We start from the raw sequence: 21218 nt of genomic DNA on the forward strand, positions 1-21218 counted from the left end.
GGCCGGCGGGGGGCGTCACGCCTAGCACCAGCGCGTGTCAACCGTCTCGCTGGGACGAGACGCTCGCCGAGATCGGGACTAGATGCGGGGCTGCAACGCAGTCTCGATTCCGTCTCGTCTCGCCGAGACGAGATAGAGATGACAACGAGACGCGCTGTGATTCCTAATAAACCAATATTTATTCCTAATGAATTGATATTAATCGCAGATAAAAAAAAAGCCACCAACAATCCACTTGTGACTTGTTTTTCTAAAATTTAGGCTGTACAGTGGTATGGTACTTTTATATTTTTCCCAATTAGTATATAAATATTGGTGAACCTTCACTCTTTTTTACATAGAACCAAAATCAGATAAAAAGGAAAAAAGAAGAGCAGAGCAGACATCAATGGCGGGTGTGAGAAGCTTGCTGAAGAGAAGATCCCAATTTTCAGGGTGCAAATACTACAGCAGCGCCACCCCTTTGCCAGATTCCCCTTCATTTGTTCAGAGGCTCAGAGATCTGCCTAAAGATCTCCCTGGTACCAACATCAAGACACACGTTTCTCAGGTACTTAATTACCTTAACTAATTAACTTAACTCAGAGATTCATTCATATTCATCTTAGTTCTTGATTGAGTTTTATGATTACTGCAGATTCATCAGTGATTAATCCCATCACTAGTCACAACTTAATTACAGCTAATTGATATAATTAGAATTAAATCGGAAGTGGATACCATGAAAATGGCTGCATCTGCATTTGATGATTGCGTGGTGTTAACATAAAGTGATTAAGGACAAATAAGCACGTGATTAGTTGCTGGTTTAATTCCTTTTAATGGTAATTAATTGCCGGTGAATCTGTAGCAGTACACGTCATTATTCCGCAAGCATTTTTTTTTATTTTTAGGTGTCAGGGGCATAATCGTAAAAATCTGAAACACTGTTTATTTTAATTTTTACCTTTGAAATGTGAAAAAATAGAATTAAATTTAATTAATGCTTAGTTGGATTGGAATTTATACAGGACTAAAATATTACTGATCGTCTCGGATTGAACATAGAATGATGCTGGGACACAATTTTAAGGATGATATATTTCTAATACTAAAAATTTACATAATTTTAGATGTAATTTATTCTAATTACTTGTGTTGATTGATGTCGTGGAGCTAAGACACATGATTAGTGGCTGTGTGAAATGAAGGTTGAACTAAATGAATTTAATTAATTATGCAGCTGATTGGTAGAACACCATTGGTATATCTAAACAAAGTTACAGAGGGATGTGGAGCATATGTTGCTGTTAAGCAAGAAATGATGCAGCCTACTGCTAGCATCAAAGACAGGTGCAAATTACTCATACATACATATTTTTCATTGCTTTCAAATGTCAATCTTGAATAAAAGTAACAATGAGACAATGTTGATGCTTCAGACCAGCAATAGCCATGATGAAGGATGCCGAGGAAAAGGGCCTCATCACTCCAGGCAAGGTAAGCTACATACATATATAGCCTTCTTGTTTCTTTCTCTTTTCGTTGTCTCGGAATTAAACTAGTAGTTCCTACATTTGAATATTAGACGACGCTGATTGAGCCCACTTCGGGAAACATGGGGATCAGCCTGGCCTTCATGGCTGCAATGAAAGGCTATAAAATGGTGCTCACAATGCCATCTTACACAAGCTTAGAGAGAAGAGTGACTATGAGAGCATTTGGAGCAGATTTGGTACTCACTGATCCCACCAAGGGAATGGGAGGCACTGTCAAGAAAGCCTACCAGCTTCTTGATTCCACCCCGGATGCCTTCATGCTACAGCAGTTTTCCAACCCGGCCAACACAAAGGTTCATTTTGAGACTACTGGCCCCGAAATATGGGAGGACTCCAATGGAAAGGTCGACATCTTTGTAATGGGCATAGGGAGTGGAGGCACCGTATCTGGCGTTGGCCAGTACTTGAAGTCCATGAATCCCGGAGTCAAGGTACTTCAACTTCTCCATAACCACAATTTTCAGATCTGAATGTGTTTTCATGCTTTGGCATTGCTCGGTTTGTCTAGATTTATGGACTTGAGCCAGAGGAGAGCCCCATTCTCAACGGAGGGAAGCCAGGTAATTAACATTTTACTAGCTCTCGTCTCATTTTACTAGCTCGTGTCTAACATGTGGAATTTTGTAGGGCCTCATCACATCACGGGGAATGGAGTCGGATTCAAACCAGACATATTGGATATGGACGTCATGGAGGAAGTCCTTATGGTAATTATCTATCAGATGTATAGAGTAAATATAAATTAGATAGTTGGCATAAACTTTGTTGCTGATGCAGGTGTCTAGTGAAGATGCTGTCAAAATGGCCAGAGAATTGGCACTCAAGGAAGGGCTATATGTAAGGGACTTGTAATGCTCCCTGAACTTTTTCTCGTTTTTTTTATCTTACACGTGTCGTGCATAGGTTGGGATATCATCCGGTGCTAACACGGTGGCTGCCCTCCGTCTAGCTAGGAGACCTGAAAACAAGGGAAAACTCATTGTGGTAAGAACTCAAAAAGCCTCTTTTGATATTGATTCCAACTGTCTGGTTTCATACCTTTGCCTGAGGCATTTTTATCCTTGTTTCAGACTGTCCATCCGAGCTTTGGAGAGCGATACCTGTCGTCGGTGTTGTTCGAGGAGCTGAGGAAAGAAGCTGAGAACATGCAGCCAGTTTCAGTTGATTAAGGATCAAGTGTGCTTGGCAGACCAGATTCCCAATGCTTCTACTTGGTTGGAGAAGCTTGTATTCCCTTTATTGTAAAATAATATCATGTCATCTTTATTTCAGTAATTACCTGATTTGTAGCTGTAAAAGCAACAATATTGTTGAGATGATTCAATCTTGAGATTATGAATTATAATGCTTATTACCAAACTATAACCTATTTTGTTGAAATAACCACACCAATTGATGGTTGCAAAAAGGATTGTACATGTGTACCATGACAATATGTTTGATATCCACAATAATAAAACGTTATGTCATGTCAAATATGCTCATAGTAACACAAAAAAAATCTAACCTATGGTATTCTCTACCAACTTAGCTTAGGTTGCTAAGTTAAGGAAATATTCTCTACCAACTTAGCTTAGGTTGCTAAGTTAAGGAAAATTATTTCAGTCGACATCAAGTGAAAGCTTATATACTCCATGCTTATGTTAAAGGCTATGTATATTTTTGCCATCGATTATCATCAAGACCGACCTTAGCTCAGTTGGTAGAGCGGAGGACTGGTTCGAATCAGGTAGGTCGGATATATTTTCATATTCAATTTTAAGGCAATCTTTTTAAATAAGTGTGTGATTATATTCTCAACATTGATTTTACTCGCTATAGCAATGGTATAGAATACTTATCACTTTGGCCATCTACAATCAAAATTATTGAAACTTTTCAGTAATTATAAATTCTTTATTTTTATTTATTTTTATTAGTTGTAGTGATTGAGCAACAAATGCATATTATATGTAACTTTGCTTGTAGCGGCTTCGTGTGGTAACGAATAAAGAAATCAAAATTGTGAAATGTAAAAAGTAGTAGCACAAATTTTGTTAAGCTGTAATTTGAAAGAACACGTAGAAATTCTATACGTATATATGTATATTCACATGAAACACTTCAATTCAATGCCAATAGTTAGTTAGTTAGTTATTAATTATATATACTCAGGAATGGAATATGTAGATACAACGATACATTGTGATTTCGTCTCCTATAAATAAAGTATGATGAGTGCTAGACTATCCTTAAACTCCATAAATTAAAGATTTTCTAAAATTAAATTTTAAAAAGAGTATTACTAATTAATTAAAAAAATATGATAGAAAGATTAAGAGTCAAATTCCAAGTATGAGAAGTTACGATAATATCCCCGCTCAGCTCACGAAGCCACAAACCTATGCTTCGTCTATCTTTTATATACACTGCCCTTATCAGGGCTTGGCTACCAAAACCCAAAGAAAAATTGGAAATTGCGTCACTCTCTCACACACACAGACACACACTCTGAGTGAGGGAATTCTAGTTTGAGAAAAAGATTTCCGGCAAATTCGGAAAGTCGCCGGCCATCAGATCGATCCGCCGGGCCCTTCGATTTCGCGCCAAAAATCCCAAATTTTCCTGGATAAAAGAATGTTTTGATGCGATTTTAGGCGGATGTATATATGTGAGGATGCGTGCCCTTAAATGCGGGACATGTGTCGGATGCATCGAGGTTTGAAATTTTGGGATCGGAATTGCAGCACCACAGCGTTTTAGGTTCCGCAGCAAAGGTTCAATTGTCACAAGGGACTTTTCGCCTGCGAGGGACTTATCTTATTTTTGTGATTTCACCCTTTTTCAGGAGATCTAAGGTGTTTGCTGAAATTGCTGAGATAAAAGGGTGTGTTCTGCGCTTTCGCAAGCTCTGAATTGTGTGCTGTCCTGAAACGGCTGGGTTTTAACACGGACTCCTGCGTCCATTGTCTTTGGGAGTTTGTTGAATTCAAGCTTTGTTCAATTCTCATTATGAGCTCACAGAAGTTGTTTCTATAGGCAGTGGCCTCGAGACAACGTTTGATTTTTTTCAATTATTCCAAGGTGGGGATTGTGGGCACTCTTGTCTGTGGGGGGTTTCTCTGAACTTACTGCATGCAATCCGGTGGTGGCCCCCAACAGGGTGGAGGCGGTGGCCATGGCCGGAGTAATGCCGCTTCGGCCTCTGCTTCTCCGTCCTCATCGTCATCCGCCGCGTCCGCATTTGATCAGCAGCAGCAGCAGAGACAGGTGAAACCTCGCGTCCTTCTTTCTTCCAAGTTCCATTCTTCCGCTGGTACATTGGAAATTATTCTAATTAGTAAATGCGTGATGCAAATCTTGAGTTCTGTTGACGACTCTAAACCCACTGTCAGCCATGACTTTTCTATCTTATACTAAGAATTGATTGTTTCTAATTAGTTTGTTTTGGAGGTGGTTTTTCCTATGTGCGTCCTCTTATCCCTTTCTCTTCTGTTGGGTGTATTTAAAACAAATTTATTACGGAGACTAGGTGTAATGATTCAAAACAGCAAATGCAACATATTTATTGGCTATAATTTTTTATGTAAGGTAGATGCAAACAATTTCGTGTACACCTGGGAAAGTAAAACAACTTATTTGCTAAATTTATTTTTTGACTTCTACTCTACCCAACCACCATCGTGACATCATCCACATGATATAATTCTGCCTTCGTAATTAATGTATTTGTTGTTAGTTTGGACTTTGGCAAGTTTCTGCTTCTATAGTGTTTGTCATTGACTCATTTCAGCTTCGTGGACCTTGGTTCTTTGCATGGAGATTTCCTTGCAATGTTCTCAAGCTACAAGACTGCTTTTTTTTTCTCTCTAGAACTTTCACTTAAACAGCTCCTATTGGTCTATGACTCAAACAGTTTCTGAGGAGACCGGAAGGGAATGATGCCATTCTGTCGTACCAAGCTGGCACAATACAAGGAACCCCAGGGACGACCAATTTTTCTGCCGCATCTGGCTCCACACAGCTGCCTCAACAGCCCAGGAAGTTCATTGATTTGGGTCAGCAGCATGGTTCCCCCAATAATCCGGACCAAAGTCATAATAGAAGTCAAGGTGTTGAGCAACTGATGTTGAATCCGATCCAACAAGCTTATTTGCAGTATGCATTTCAGTCAGCCCAACAGAAACCTACCTTAGGAATGCAATCGCAGCAGCAGGTGAGACCAGCAATGTTGGGTTCTCTTGGAAAAGATCAAGAAATGAGGATGGCAAACATGAAAATGCAAGAGCTGGTGTCCATGCAAGCAGCAAATCAGTCTCAGGGTTCCTCCTCCAAGAAACCCTCCGAGCAGGTTGTTCAGAGTGATAAACATGCAGATAACAAACATCGCCCTATGCCCGATCAGAGAAGTGAATCCAAACTGAACCCTACTCCATTAGGTGGTCAGGGAATCCAACCTGCACCCATGCAAGCTCCACAATCTCAACAAAATATTATGAACATGCCAAACAATCAGATAGCTATGGCTGCACAGATGCAGGCAATGCAGGCATTGGCTCTTGAGCATAATATTGATCTGTCACATCCTGCAAATGCAAATGTGGTTGCGCAGCTTATTCCATTAATGCACTCCATGATGGCTGCTCAGCAAAAAGCTAATGAAAATAGTACTGGTATCCCTTCTGTATCCTTTGGTAAACAGCATGTTACCTCACCGTCAGTTGGAAATGAAGGTTCTCCCCATGGTAATTCCTCAAGTGACGTGTCAGGACAATCTGGGTCTTCTAAAGTTAAGCAGGCAGTTTCACCTAGTACTCTTGGTGTGAGTTCCAATGCAGCTCTAACTAACAATTGCAGCAGCATGTCTGCCCAACAGTTCTCTGTGCCACATATGCCCCCTAGGCAGCATTCCTCTCTTGGTCATGGAATGCCTCCTATGCATCCTTCGCAGTCACCAGGGAATCTGAGCCAAGGGGTTGACAGTTTTCTTGCAAAAACTTCTGTTGCAGAAGCTACTCAGGCACAAAATGCCAGACAACTTAATCGGTCTCCTCAATCCGTACCTCCATCTAATGAATCCGTAACTCCATCTAATGAAGGGGATTTGTGCAATCCATCAACATCTCAGGGGGGAACCAGTTCACAGATGAGACAATTGCACACTGGTTTTACCAAGCAGCAGTTGCATGTACTTAAAGCACAGATACTTGCATTTAGGCGTCTGAAGGTTAGATCATATTTCTACTCCCTCCTATAGTTTGCTCTGGATTGTTTTTACAAAACTGGTTATGACTATCTGTTCATATTTCATTCTGATAGTTTCTAGATACTTACACTGACGTATCAAGTTCTCTCTTTGCTTTATTAGCAAAAAGGCGATGTAACTTTGCCACGTGAACTGCTCCAAGCTATTGCTCCTCCACCACTTGATTTACAGATGCAACAGCTGCTTCCACTTCCCACAAATGCTGGCAAGGACAAACTAGCAGGAGAAACTGTAGAGGAGCACACCAAACATGTGGAGTACAGTGAGAAAGGGGCCGGGGCTGCAAAATCAGTAGCTGGAGTAGTTAATATGAAAACAGAAGGTCCAGGAGATGATAGGGCTGCTGCTGCCGCAACTGCGACAATTCAGAACTCTGTTGTTGCAGCAAAGCAGAAGAGGTTTGTGGGTCCTCCTGGAAAAGAAGAGCCACAGCATATTGGTAGTTCTGGGAAATGCGAACAAGAGTCTGAACCGGGCAATCAGAAAACACCTGTCAGGATTGATGTTGCTGCCGACAGGGGTAAAGGAATTGCCTCACAGTCAAATGCTTCAGATCCAGTGCAGGTTAAGAAACCCATTCAAGCAAGTAATACATCCCAACCTAAGGATTCTAGTTCAACACGAAAATATCATGGGCCGTTATTTGATTTCCCTGTTTTCACCAGGAAACATGAGACCCTTGGATCCTCTATGATGAACAACAATAGTAACTTGATTTTAGCTTATGATATTAAAGATCTTTTTGCTGATGAAGGTGGAGAGACCCACAAAAGGAAAAGGGCTGAAAAAATCGGGAAAATTGATAAAATACTTGCTGTGAACTTAGAGAGGAAGAGAATTAGACCAGATCTTGTTATTCGGCTACAAATTGCATCAAAGAAACTTCAGCTTGTTGAGTGCCAGGCACGCCTGAGGGATGAGATTGAGCAACAGCAACAAGAAATAATGGCGATGCCTGATAGACCATATAGGAAATTCGTTCGACTGTGTGAACGTCAGCGTCAGGAGCTTAACCGGCAATCACAGGCTAATCAGAAGGCAACTAGGGAGAAGCAACTAAAATCCATATTCCATTGGCGCAAAAAGCTTCTCGAGGCACATTGGGCTTCCCGTGATGCTCGAACTGCCCGCAATAGAGGAGTGCATAAATATCATGAAAAGATGTTGAGAGAGTTCTCCAAAATGAAGGATGATGATCGTAATAAAAGAATGGAAGCCTTGAAAAATAATGATGTGGAAAGATATAGAGAGATGCTTCTGGAACAACAAACTAACTTACCTGGGGAGGCTGCAGAAAGATATGCTGTTCTCTCATCATTTTTAAGTCAAACTGAGGAGTATCTTCACAAATTGGGCAGTAAAATAACAGCCACTAAAAATCAGCAGGAGGTCGAGGAGGCAGCTAATGCTGCTGCCACCGCTGCACGTGCCCATGTATTATCTCTATTCTTCTCTCCCCTGCTCTTCCGTACTAAGCATATAAAATGACCAATGTAGTATCATCTCCAATTCGAAAACATCAAGTAAAAAAGTAACTGCTCTGTGTTTGCTAAGCGTAAAACTCAAATGATCATTTGATAAGTTTCTCTAAGAAATTGACTTCAAATGAGAAATCAAGATGTCTGATGCTTAAATATGACAGTTCACATCAGCTATGCATTTACGAGAATGAAATACTCACACTTCTTTACTAATTATCTTTGGAAAAGTGGGAAGATGTTACCAGAAATATATGTAGCATCATCAATCTTGTATAGAATACACCAACCTGTTTTCACTATGCCTTTCTTACTCCATAATGGTTCTTTATGAAGTTCTTTCAGTTATAATTGAACAAAATGATGCTTTCCCTACTGAAGAGCAAGGACAATAGGATTTGGTGTCTCATTGACTTGTATCTCTTAATGTCTTCTTTTAGCCCCTATGTTCCTGAAATGAATGTATTTTATCGTATATTTATGTCTGTTATTTGCTAATTTGTGGCTTCAGATACTTCAGTATTCTCATTTATGTCTTCTGGATACAAGGGTCTCTCGGAAGAAGAAGTAAGAGCCGCTGCTGCCTGTGCGAGAGATGAAGTCATGATAAGGAACCGGTTTTCTGAGATGAATGCACCAAGAGATAGTCAGTCTGTTAACAAGTATGCCACAGCTAGTTTATTTTTATTTCATTTCTCATAATATATGGATGCCATTAGAGAGCAAATATGGATCAAATATTTTTAATTTCATCCTGAATTATTACGATATACTTAATGTTTCTATAATACATATTGGATAGACCATGTGGGTGCCGTCTGTATCTTTCCTGTCATACTTAAATTAGATTTTAGCATAAAATCTTCTTTTTCCCCTTTTCGTGGTTTCTACCAGGTACTACAACCTTGCACATGCTGTGAATGAAAGGGTCATAAGGCAGCCTTCAATGCTACGAGCTGGAACTCTACGAGACTATCAACTTGTTAGTTCCGGTTTAGTTTGAACTGTGTGATTGACCCTTAATTGATCAGCTCTACGTGTTAGTTTCTCTGCACATTGCCAGTAGTTATTGACCTAGATCTACTCAATTATGCAGGTTGGTTTGCAGTGGATGCTATCATTATACAATAACAAAATAAATGGCATTTTAGCAGATGAGATGGGTCTGGGCAAAACTGTGCAGGTGAGACAGTTCTGATTAATATTTATTCAAAAGTTTGGGTCTCCTTATGCCTAAAGAGTTGCCATGTCTTCTACACATGATATTACCTGAGTTTTGAAAGCTTATAACCTGAAAAGGAGCTGAGTTGAGCTGATGAGTAGGACTGCACTGCTGGAGGCTCAAGCTCAATTTATTTCTCTTACCTAGGCTCAAGCTTGGTTCAAGCTCAATTTCAAGCTTTTATAGTTTAGTTGTGTTGGGTTTGTGAATGACCCATTTATTAACCAAAATGAGGCTTGCTTGAGCTTGTCTCGGAAGCATTATAGCATATGATCAAGTTCTAGCTCTAGATGGAAATGAGTTTTATTAAGTTTTAGCATACAAAATGGAAAAAAACCCAATTGAGTTTCGTTTAGTTTGAACTTCTGGACAAGTGGACATGCTCGGAAGCATATAAACTAATTGAACTTGAGCTCTGTAAGAGGCTGACAAACATCAATACTGAAAAACAAAAGATTGAATACTCCGGGGCTCTAGCTTGTCTTGGATTTTTTTCGAGCTTGAAATTGGCTCATTCTTGGTCGTTTGGTTGAGGATTATTTATAATAGTAGAATTTTTTCCCTGAATCAAGATACATGAATCTCATTTATTTCCCTTAAAACTTCCTTATGCCCTTTAAACAAACAGCCTTACTTATTTGTGTTTGTGAAATTTCATTTGTGCTTATATTTGAGATTTTGCTCAAATTTTTGCGCAGGTGATGGCCTTGATTGCTCATTTGATGGAATTCAAAGGAAATTATGGCCCTCATCTTATTATTGTTCCCAATGCTGTGCTTGTCAACTGGAAGGTAAGAGTTTCATTGTAGCACCTGTTTGAATTCTTATAAGTATATAACTTAAACATCTCTGGTTTTTGTCTTAGAGTGAATTGCATAATTGGCTTCCGAGTGTTTCCTGTATATATTATGTTGGTGGGAAAGACCAAAGGGCGAAATTATTTTCTCAAGTAAGAAGAGAAGAATTTCATAGTTAAACTCTTTGCTTCATAATATTCTTCTATGTTATCAATTCTGTTTGTTTCATCTACTGTGTAGGAAGTGCTAGCCATGAAGTTTAATGTGCTTGTAACAACCTATGAGTTCATCATGTATGATCGTTCAAAACTTTCAAAAATCGATTGGAAATATATTATAATTGATGAAGCACAACGGATGAAGGACAGAGAGTCTGTATTAGCTCGTGACCTTGATAGGTATCGCTGCCAAAGGCGTTTGCTTCTTACAGGGACACCATTGCAGGTATGATTTTGTTATGATTGGATATATGTTTTATGGACTAGAAGTTATTTTCTTGAGTTTTGTATTAATTCAAATAATTCATTCTATTTAACTGCCCCATACATTCTTTTCTGATTATACTTCATCGGGAAAGTATTATTTTTTGACTGGACATGGAGTTTTAGAAAAGATGAAGGGGTGACATTCTTGATTACTTTTGTCGTATTGGCCGTCAAAGTAGTAGTTAAGTTGATATTGTTAGGACTCTTAGGTAGGACAATTTTATCTGGAAATTTCCTTAAGAAAATGAAGTGTTAACTTGGGATAGAAGGGTGTGATTCAATTCCATTATGTTGACAATAAATCTCATTGAACTGTAGCATCTATAGGATTGATCTGCTGCAGAATTAGCATATACGCAATTATGATGTGAGACTGCGAGTACTAGTCAACTTTTGTTGATATCAAATACTTAAATAGTGGTGCTCAGAGCAGCCATAACTTGTAGTACTCCTTTATCACAACAAAACTAAAACATGTTTCTTACATCTTCTAACCTTGTATTAATCTTTTCTTGCACTTTATCAGAATGATCTTAAAGAGCTTTGGTCTCTTTTAAACCTACTGCTCCCAGAAGTCTTTGATAATAGAAAAGCATTTCATGATTGGTTCTCTCAACCATTTCAAAAAGAAGGGCCTGCACATGAAGATGACTGGCTCGAGACAGAGAAGAAGGTGATAATTATCCATAGACTACATCAAATATTGGAACCTTTCATGCTTCGGCGGCGTGTTGAAGATGTAGAAGGATCACTTCCTCCAAAGGTATGTTGTTACTATTCTAATGTCATATTGTTACAAAATTGTTTCTGAATAAATTTGAAAATGCAGGTCTCGATTGTTTTGAAATGTCGAATGTCTGCAATACAGGGTGCCATTTATGATTGGATTAAATCAACTGGTACTCTTAGGGTTGACCCTGAAGATGAATATCGCAAGTGTCAGAAGAATCAAAATTATCAGGCTAAAACTTACAAAACTTTAAACAATAGATGCATGGAGCTAAGAAAAGCTTGCAACCATCCATTGCTAAACTATCCATATTTCAGTGACTTCTCAAAGGATTTTCTTGTGAGGTCTTGTGGAAAGTTGTGGGTTCTGGATAGAGTTTTGATGAAGCTTCAGAGAACGGGACATAGGGTACTGCTCTTTAGTACCATGACCAAACTTCTTGATATAATGGAGGAATATTTGCAGTGGCGAAGGCTTGTTTTCAGAAGAATTGATGGGATGACTAGCTTGGAAGACCGCGAAAGTGCTATTGTGGAGTTTAATCGCCCAGGCACTGATTGTTTTATCTTCTTACTTAGCATTCGTGCTGCTGGACGGGGTCTCAATCTTCAGTCTGCTGACACAGTGATTATATATGATCCGGATCCAAACCCAAAAAATGAGGAACAGGCTGTTGCTCGTGCCCACCGTATTGGGCAGACGAGGGAGGTGAAAGTCATTTACATGGAAGCTGTGGTCGACAAAATATCCAGTCATCAGAAAGAGGACGAGTTCAGGAGTGGTGGAGTAGTTGATTCAGATGATGACCTTGCCGGCAAGGACCGGTATGTGGGTTCAATTGAGAGCTTGATTCGGAATAATATTCAACAGTATAAGATTGACATGGCTGATGAAGTTATAAATGCTGGGCGGTTTGACCAGAGGACTACACATGAAGAGAGACGACTAACTTTAGAAACACTGTTGCATGATGAAGAAAGATACCAAGAAACAGTTCACGACGTTCCTTCTCTTCACGAGGTAAACCGTATGATTGCTCGGAGTGAGGAGGAAGTAGAGCTCTTTGATCAAATGGATGAAGAACTTGACTGGGCAGAGGACATGACTCGATATGATCAGGTCCCTGATTGGCTTCGTGCTAATACACAAGAAGTAAATACCACAATTGCTAATTTATCAAAGAAGCCATCAAAGAATGCTTTATATGGTGGGATGCGACCTCCTGTTGAAGTGGCTTCTGAGATTTCGGAGAGGAGGAGAGGGCGGCCTAAGGGAAAGACTCCTATTTATACTGAATTAGATGATGAAAATGGAGAATTTTCTGAAGCAAGCTCCAATGATAGAAATGAATACTCTGTTCAAGAAGAAGAAGATGGAGACATTGGGGAGTCTGAAGATGATGAATCCACTGAAGCGCCTATAGTTAATAAAGATCAATCAGAAGAAGATGCTCCTGTTTCTGCTGATGGATATGAATACCAAAGAGCTTTGGATAATGTCAGAAACAATAGCATACTTGAAGAAGCAGGCTCTTCTGGGTCCTCTTCACACAGTAGGAAGTTAATGCGCATGGTCTCACCTTCCGTGTCTTCTCAAAAGTTTGGATCACTTTCTGCATTAGATGGCAGGTCCGGCTCCCAATCAAAGAAATTGGTATGTCTCACAGTTGCTTTATAATTCGTATAATGCTATTGATTCTCTACATTGTTACCTTACTTGCTTTTTATTCTAATTTTCCAGACAGATGACTTAGAAGAAGGAGAGATTGCCATATCTGGAGATTCTCCTATGAACCAGCAGCATTCAGGTAGCTGGATCCAAGATCGTGATGAAGGTGAAGCTGAACAGGTCTTGCAACCCAAGATAAAACGAAAACGGAGTATTCGGCTTCGCCCGCGGTCTGCTAGGGCAGAAGAGAAGCTTAGTGACAAGTTATCTCTTCGTCGTGGTGATCCTACTGTGTTACCACTACAGGTAGATAATAAATACAAGACTCAAGCAAGTGATGACCGTGCCCGTAAAGTTCTTGGAGATTCTAGTTGTATTAAATCAGAGAAAATTGATTCATCTATCAAGAGCAAAAGAAATCTACCATCAAGGAGAAATACAGCTAATGTGCAAAGTGCTCTTAAATCTGGGAGAGTGAACTATGAGTCTGCTCTTGCAGATGATGCCTCCGAACACCTCACAGTAAACTTGGACACTAAAGTTGCCAAGGGGCCTAAAACTAGTGGCCCTAAGATGTCGGAGGTCATCCTGAGAAAGGTATGCTTCTCTTATTGTTTGTATTTTTGTATCAATCAATTTGATACTGGTTCTTATCTACACTACATAGAAAGAAATATTTGCTTATTTGCATTTTAGCAATGATTGTGATCCAGGCAAACCGGAGTAGGGAAATGTAATTTGATCACTTTGTTTATCGTGTAAAGTTGAGCCACTTGCTTAGGCAGTTGCAAGTTCTTGTCCTGCATCCTCCTTTCTTCCCCACCGCACACACACTCACTTTTGATATAATTTCCTCTTCCAGCTGGCTGTTACTGAAATATAGGATTTATTTAACATGATTTTGTTACAGTGCAAGACTGTTATAGGCAAGCTTCAGAGAAGAATAGATTATGAAGGTCATCAAATAATACCACAGCTAACTGAACTGTGGAAAAGAAATGATTACGCCAGTGGGGATGAAGATAGCCTTTTGGATTTGAGAAAGATTCATAACCGTCTTGACAGATATGAGTACAGTGGAGTCATGGGGCTTGTTTCTGACGTGCAGCTTATGTTGCAGTCTAGCATGCAGTTTTTTGGTTTTTCATATGAGGTATGATTTTCTTCTGTGAATCCTTCCTTGTCAATGTATTCTTCGCGAAATCTCCATGTTCATACTCGACTCAGCAGCAATTCCAATAGTTACAATGTAGTATTAATACTTATGTCCCTAGGGAGCTTTTGTTAACATGGTGGTGTGAAGATGGTTTTGGCTTATTTTCCTGTACAGGTTATCTGAGTGATCTCTGAATCTTACTTTTTTGGTACAACTTCATAAGATTAAGTTATAGATACAGGTCATGAGTCCAAGTCCTTCTGCAGTTGTAAATTCTAGGTGATATTTGTACGTCTTAGGGGCAGTTTGGTAGGGTAGATAACTCCTCTATTTTGGGGTTATCTGATCTAAAATGATCTAAAATGTGTGTTCTTGTCATTTGTTGTCTTATCTATCTTCCCTACCAAACTGCCCCGTAGTGTTTCTTTTCAGAATATTTGCATCTCTTAAAGTCATGTTGTAAATTAAAAGGTTTATAGGAGCAATTGGACTGCCTTAATAGTTTGAATATTTCTAACAATCTAGCTATGTGGACTGTATGATCAGGTGAGGTCGGAGGCGAAGAAAGTCCATGATCTATTCTTTGATATAATTGCGGTAGCTTTCTCAGATACTGATTTTCGAGAAGCCAGAAGTTCCATGTCTTTCACTGCTCCTGTTTCTATGCCAGCCACCTGTCCATCTTCACGACAGCTACCTGCTTCTCAGGGCAAGCGCCAGAAATTATTAAAAGAGGTGGATTCAGAAAATGCTCCTTTCCTGAAGCCACAGACCCGCTTGCCCATTCACGCTGGTGAGAGTTCTAAATTCAGGAACTCTATGCCTCACAAGGAATCGAGGCTTGGAAACAGCAGCAGTCGGGATCTTGGCCAACCGGATGATACTTACCCTTTCACTCACCCTGGGGACCTCGTTATCTGCAAAAAAAAGAGAAAAGACAGGGAGAAGTCGGCTGCAAAGTCTGGAAATGGATCAGCAGGTCCATTGTCACCTACAGGTATTGGGCGTGGGATGAAGAGCCCAGGGTCGATCTCAGGCGCCAGAGATATCGGGTTGAGCCAACATGGCTGGGGCCCCCTTTCCCCTCAACAAGGGAACAGCAGTGTTGGCTGGGCGAATCCTGTAAAGAAAATGAGAACTGATGCTGGAAGGCGGCGGCCGAGCCATTTATGAGAGTATGTAGCGGTTCCAATCTGTTTAAATGAAAATATGATCTGTAATGTGATGATATCCTAAATTCTGATAGTTCTTCATATTCATGCCCTCTACCATTATTGCGGCAAGCTTAGTAGCTTCTAATTTTATGTATCCAATTTCCTTTTGCGTTGCTCTTTCGCTAAGTTGCAGAATAGCATACTATGAACACAAAGCAGCTTCAAGAAATGCAATTGTAATTAAGTTACACATGGATGGTTACAGTTGCAGAGAGAAGAAGAAAGACTATGGATCCACAGGTCCCAAAACAGCCTCATCGCTCGACTCATATTCATCTTCACTCAGCTCCTCGTCGCTTGACTCCTCTTCTGGGATAGCCCCTGCATCCTCTGGCTTGCCGTATTTCAGGCAGTATTCTAGAATACAAAGAGTTGAGAACATCAGCATTGCATTTGCATTACAGTATAATCCATGATACAATTGGATGGTCACCAAATTTGTATGGTAAGCTGTCATATTATAGATGTGACAATTGAAAGATGGACTTCACCTATCATTTTCATGAAAGGTATATAAATTTATTTGTAGTCTCTCTCCTCTTAAACATAGTCTACTTGTTCAAAGATATGAAAATAATGGAAGGATAATATGGCACGAGTTGCATAACAAATTTGAAGGTGACCTAATGGATATAGTATAGGGACTTTAAGACTAGAGTGTCTGAGTTCGTATTTCCTAGATCTACGCCACTAGTTGAGCCTCCAACCCACATGACCTAGAGCTAGAGATGGAGATAGAGAGTCCAACTTAGTTCTTAACTCGACTATTCTGCGTATCCTGCATAGAAACCCTCATTATACATTCTCTCAACCATAACCAGCAGTGGATTACAACTTCTTACATACACATTTGAAGGTAACATATTTGTGGCCGTCAACAAATCATACCCGCTAAAGTTCAATATGAGTCAACTTTCATCAAACAAAAGAACGAGCTACCTCACTTTTGGTTTCTAGACAACTAAAAGTACACCCGCCGAACTTGAAGGACCCTCTCAGGCTTTTATTGCTAAACCATATATTCTTAACTTTTTTCTAGTTGAGTTCTGGGTTTCAATACCTTATGTGTGTTGCTATAATAAATGGCCGTCAGGTCATTGTTAACAATGGCTGTGTTCGTTGTCTAGCTAGTAGATAAAATAAAATGAAAGACTCGAATATGGAACCACGCGAGGAATTAATAGTTTATTCCCTTTTGCATTACTTCCTAAGGCCATCTTTGTATTTATGAGCATGCCATAATCTTTTCACTTTTATCACATTTCCACAAGCCAGAAGCCATAGCTAAGCGCATTCTCTACGAACAAGATCATGTGCTTTATACTAAACATATGAAGCCAGACTCACGACTAACATCTGCAGTCAGCTGTTTACTTTTACTTGTATCCATTCCTAGAGCATAAGCTACCAATGCGATGTATGCATTGAAAGTTTCAATCTTGTGGGCAACATAAGATTTCAGAAGCTTGGATACCTTTCACTCTTTGTTCATATGCAGTTTTGTCGCGCATATACAAGGCAGCAGCTTCCTCATTCAATGGGTCCGCTTCATTTGGATACAAAAGTAGTTGAGGTAAAAACAGATCAAACACATTAACCAGATCTGCCAAAATCATTATTAAAGAAAGAGGTCAGTTAGCATCAATCAGTCAAGAATTTGAGAAACTCTAATCAATAAAACTAAAAAACGTGACTGGTTTATTACCATACATGGGGCTCCAGGTCTGGTTAATAACATCTAGACAAACTGAACCCGACCTGAAATTTGAAAACATGGAAAATTGATTCCTACATGTTTGCTAAAACGACATAGGATAAGAGAAATGCATTTTGCAATTGAAACTCACACTTCATCCACGTTGGGGTGATATATCTTGTTAATAAATCCTATGGAAGGAGACTTGTAGGGATAGGCATCAGGAAGCTCAACTCGTACCTTCCACACCCCGCCATGATATGGACCTATCGCGTTACATTGGAAATTTAAGAGACACAAACAAAACTAAAGGAAAGTTAATTACCCAGAAATAGAACAGGATATGTTCTGCATATGCTACTTCTCCATATTCAATAGCCTAAATTGATGATCAAGAATCAACCATCTTCCACAAAACAAAGTTCAAATAAAAAACCAAGATTATTTCTTGTCTACCAGAGTTGAAAAGAGGACAAATTACAAGCATCAAAACCTAGAAGTAGAAAATAACTTCAATCTTGTAGCAATCAGGTGGAATAGAAAAGCAACAAATTCAGTCAGTTTCCAATTTCCTCGTCAAGAACCGTTGAAAGAATTTCTTCTGGATACAAAAACAACAATCTTAGCCATTGCACTCTAGTAATCAATGAAATCCTACTATCAAAACACATACACAGAGGATTAGCAATCTTTACTTAATTTACTCTAAAAAGCTCTATGACTGAGAAAAGGATTGTTAATTTAATTACTGTCAGTGGGTCCATGGAACTGCACATAGAACTCCTGCATCCCATCATTAATCGGCTCCACCTTGTAGTCACTCATCATCCTATTTCAAGATACCAATATTTCATTAGTATTAACGAAAATTGAAAAAGAAATCAAAGCTTTCTGCAAACCAAAGAAAGGGAACTACTGGAAATGAAGAAGAAAACAACACTATATTTCAAGAAACAACAGAAGAAAGAAAGGAAATTACAATTTCATTAAGTCCATCTCTCGCCTCTTGCTTGGTGAAGACATGGTTACAGTTTGTAATGGAAATTTCTGGGATTGGCTTGTTTTTTCTTTACTATTTTCCCTTGATTTTTCACAGAGGAAACAGGAAAGGGGTGAAGGAGAAAGAAAGCTAGAACGGGAGCTACTTTTTCAACTCTGAGAGAAAAAGGGTGTTGTTGAATGCACCGAATGAAGATAAACAATTGTGTGTGTGTGATGTTTACATTTACTATTACGGCCCCTATTTCGCACACCATATCTGATTATCCATCCATCATTATTAGTAGTGGTGGATTCCATTGCCAAGATTCCTCTCCCAACCCACCAAACTACTTTCTATAAATACTACTCCCTTCTCTCAGTCTTTCTTCTCAGTCTTTCTTCAAATAAATTTAAAATATATTAATCGTGAGCGTTTTGCCACCCTTTTCAGTTTTCACATCTTTTATTTTAGTCGTTTTGTGGTCAGTAGTAAGAGCATCCGCAATAGCGGATGTCTTGACGGACGTCGGACGTCCCCGGCGGACGTCGGGTATCCGCCGCTGTGCGCGGACGTCCGTCGGGTCGTCCATCGTGACGTCCGCTATTGTGGTGACACGACGGACGTCCTACTTTTTGATTTTTTTTAAAAAACTCTATATATACGGTTCGTTGCAAACTCTATATATACAATTTTTCCCCGTTCGGCTAGCGGCAAACTATACAGATTCAAGGCATAACATGTACTTTGTTTGAATCGTTTTTTGGTTTGGGATTTTTTTGGTGAACTATATATATATATATAACTATAGAGTCATGATCATATGATAACCCCTAAATATCGTAATAACCCTATAACTAAATCTGGACCACACATTTTTAAAATCACGCGGTCTAGATTAAAACTTAGATTTACTTCATAAAAAAAGGCGGAGGGGTAAATATGTCATTTCCCTCATTTAATTTCTGAATTTCGCCAAATATCACGTAAAATGATAAAATGATATATTTTAGGTTTATTGCATAAAATGATAGTTTTGCCGGATAGAATGATACTCTACTTCATAAAAAAAGGTGGAGGGGTAAATATGTCATTTCGCTCATTTAATTTCTGAGTTTCGCCAAATATCACGTAAAATGATAAAATGATATATGTTAGGTTTATTGCATAGAATGATAGTTTTGCCGGATAGAATGATACTCTGAGTTGATAAAATGATACTCTGAATGATAAAATGATAATCTGAATTTCGCCAAATATCACGTAAAATGATAAAATGATAGGTTTATTGCATAGAATGATAGTTTTGCCGGATAGAATGATACTCTGAGTTGATAAAATGATACTCTGAATGATAAAATGATACTCTGAATTTCGCCAAATATCACGTAAAATGATAAAATGATAGGTTTATTGTATAGAATGATAGTTTTGCCGGATAGAATGATACTCTGAGTTGATAAAATGATACTCTTGACTGATAAAATGATACTCTGAATTTCGCCAAATGTCACGTAAAATGATAAAATGATAAAATGATAGTTTTGCCGGATAGAATGATACTTTCAGCCGATAGAATGATAGTTTTGCCGGGTAGAATGATACTTTCAGCCGATAGAATGATAGGTATTTTTTGTGTATAAAATGACATTTTTGTTTAATAAAATGATACTTTTACCTTATAAAATGATAATCTAAGCGGATAAAATGACAGTAACCTTATAAAAATGATAGTTTAGCTGAAGAAATTGCATATAAGCAGATAAAATGATACTTTAACGTGACAAAATGACTTAAAACTGATAAAATGATAGTTTTTCCGGATAGAAAGATACTTTCAGCCGATAGAATGATAGTTTCGTCAGGTAGAATGATACTTTCAGCCGATAGAATGATAGGTATTTTTGGTGTATAAAATGACATTTTTGTTTAATAAAATGATACTTTTACCTGATAAAAAGATAATCTAAGCGGATAAAATGACAGTAACCTTATAAAAATGATAGTTTAGCTGAAGAAATTGCATATAAGCTGATTAAATGATACTTTAACGTGACAAAATGACATAAAACTGATAAAATGATAGTTTTTCCGGATAGAATGATACTTTCAGCCGATAAAATGATACTCTGAATGATAAAATGATACTCTGAATTTCGCCAAATATCACGTAAAATGATAGGTTTATTGCATAGAATGATAGTTTTGCCGGATAGAATGATATTCTGAGTTGATAAAATGATACTCTGAATGATAAAATGATACTCTGAATTTCACCAAATATCACGTAAAATGATAAAATGATAGGTTTATTGCATAGAATGATAGTTTTGCCGGATAGAATGATACTCTGAGTTGATAAAATGATACTCTTGACTGATAAAATGATACTCTGAATTTCGCCAAATGTCACGTAAAATGATAAAATGATAAAATGATAGTTTTGCCGGATAGAATGATACTTTCAGCCGATAGAATGATAGTTTTGCCGGGTAGAATGATACTTTCAGCCGATAGAATGATAGGTATTTTTTGTGTATAAAATGACATTTTTGTTTAATAAAATGATACTTTTACCTTATAAAATGATAATCTAATCGGATAAAATGACAGTAACCTTATAAAAATGATAGTTTAGCTGAAGAAATTGCATATAAGCTGATAAAATGATACTTTAACGTGACAAAATAACTTAAAACTGATAAAATGATAGTTTTTCCGGATAGAATGATACTTTCAGCCGATAGAATGATAGTTTTGTCAGGTAGAATGATACTTTCAGCCGATAGAATGATAGGTTTTTTGGTGTATAAAATGACATTTTTGTTTAATAAAATGATACTTTTACCTGATAAAATGATAATCTAAGCGGATAAAATGACAGTAACCTTATAAAAATTATAGTTTAGCTGAAGAAATTGCATATAAGCTGATAAAATGATACTTTAACGTGACAAAATGACATAAAACTGATAAAATGATAGTTTTTCCGGATAGAATGATACTTTCA

General features: G+C 38.4%; 3 protein-coding genes across 4 annotated transcripts; 2 read left to right on the forward strand and 1 right to left on the reverse strand.

The window, feature by feature from the left end:
- The first annotated feature begins 239 nt into the window (after positions 1-239).
- Positions 240-2903, forward strand: LOC121795227 (bifunctional L-3-cyanoalanine synthase/cysteine synthase 1, mitochondrial). The gene is made up of 9 exons (XM_042193715.1): positions 240-550; positions 1223-1332; positions 1422-1479; positions 1568-1969; positions 2047-2098; positions 2166-2245; positions 2316-2375; positions 2442-2522; positions 2609-2903. Exons 1-9 carry the CDS (start codon positions 389-391, stop codon positions 2705-2707), a joined length of 1104 nt encoding a protein of 367 aa, XP_042049649.1. The 5' UTR covers positions 240-388; the 3' UTR covers positions 2708-2903.
- Positions 2904-3957: 1054 nt separating this feature from the next.
- LOC121795226 (ATP-dependent helicase BRM-like) lies at positions 3958-15646 on the forward strand. Of its 2 annotated transcripts, XM_042193714.1 has the most exons (15): positions 3958-4294; positions 4366-4787; positions 5434-6744; positions 6886-8217; positions 8811-8923; positions 9156-9243; positions 9358-9444; positions 10182-10274; positions 10349-10432; positions 10521-10724; positions 11292-11528; positions 11595-13148; positions 13236-13760; positions 14074-14316; positions 14866-15646. In XM_042193714.1, exons 2-15 carry the CDS (start codon positions 4653-4655, stop codon positions 15490-15492), a joined length of 6633 nt encoding a protein of 2210 aa, XP_042049648.1. In that variant the 5' UTR covers positions 3958-4294; positions 4366-4652; the 3' UTR covers positions 15493-15646. The 2 variants fall into 2 exon arrangements, with proteins under 2 accessions (XP_042049648.1, XP_042049647.1); XM_042193713.1 differs by having other exon boundaries at positions 3958-4787.
- Positions 15647-15693: 47 nt separating this feature from the next.
- LOC121795228 (ubiquitin-conjugating enzyme E2-23 kDa-like) lies at positions 15694-18550 on the reverse strand. Its single transcript, XM_042193716.1, has 6 exons — positions 18209-18550; positions 17979-18058; positions 17381-17495; positions 17239-17291; positions 17008-17136; positions 15694-15890 (listed from the first exon to the last, which is right to left on the reverse strand). Exons 1-6 carry the CDS (start codon positions 18250-18252, stop codon positions 15760-15762), a joined length of 552 nt encoding a protein of 183 aa, XP_042049650.1. The 5' UTR covers positions 18253-18550; the 3' UTR covers positions 15694-15759.
- Positions 18551-21218: the final 2668 nt, after the last annotated feature.

Source organism: Salvia splendens, chromosome 3, assembly GCF_004379255.2.
Source record: "Salvia splendens isolate huo1 chromosome 3, SspV2, whole genome shotgun sequence".
Lineage (NCBI taxonomy): Eukaryota > Viridiplantae > Streptophyta > Magnoliopsida > Lamiales > Lamiaceae > Salvia > Salvia splendens.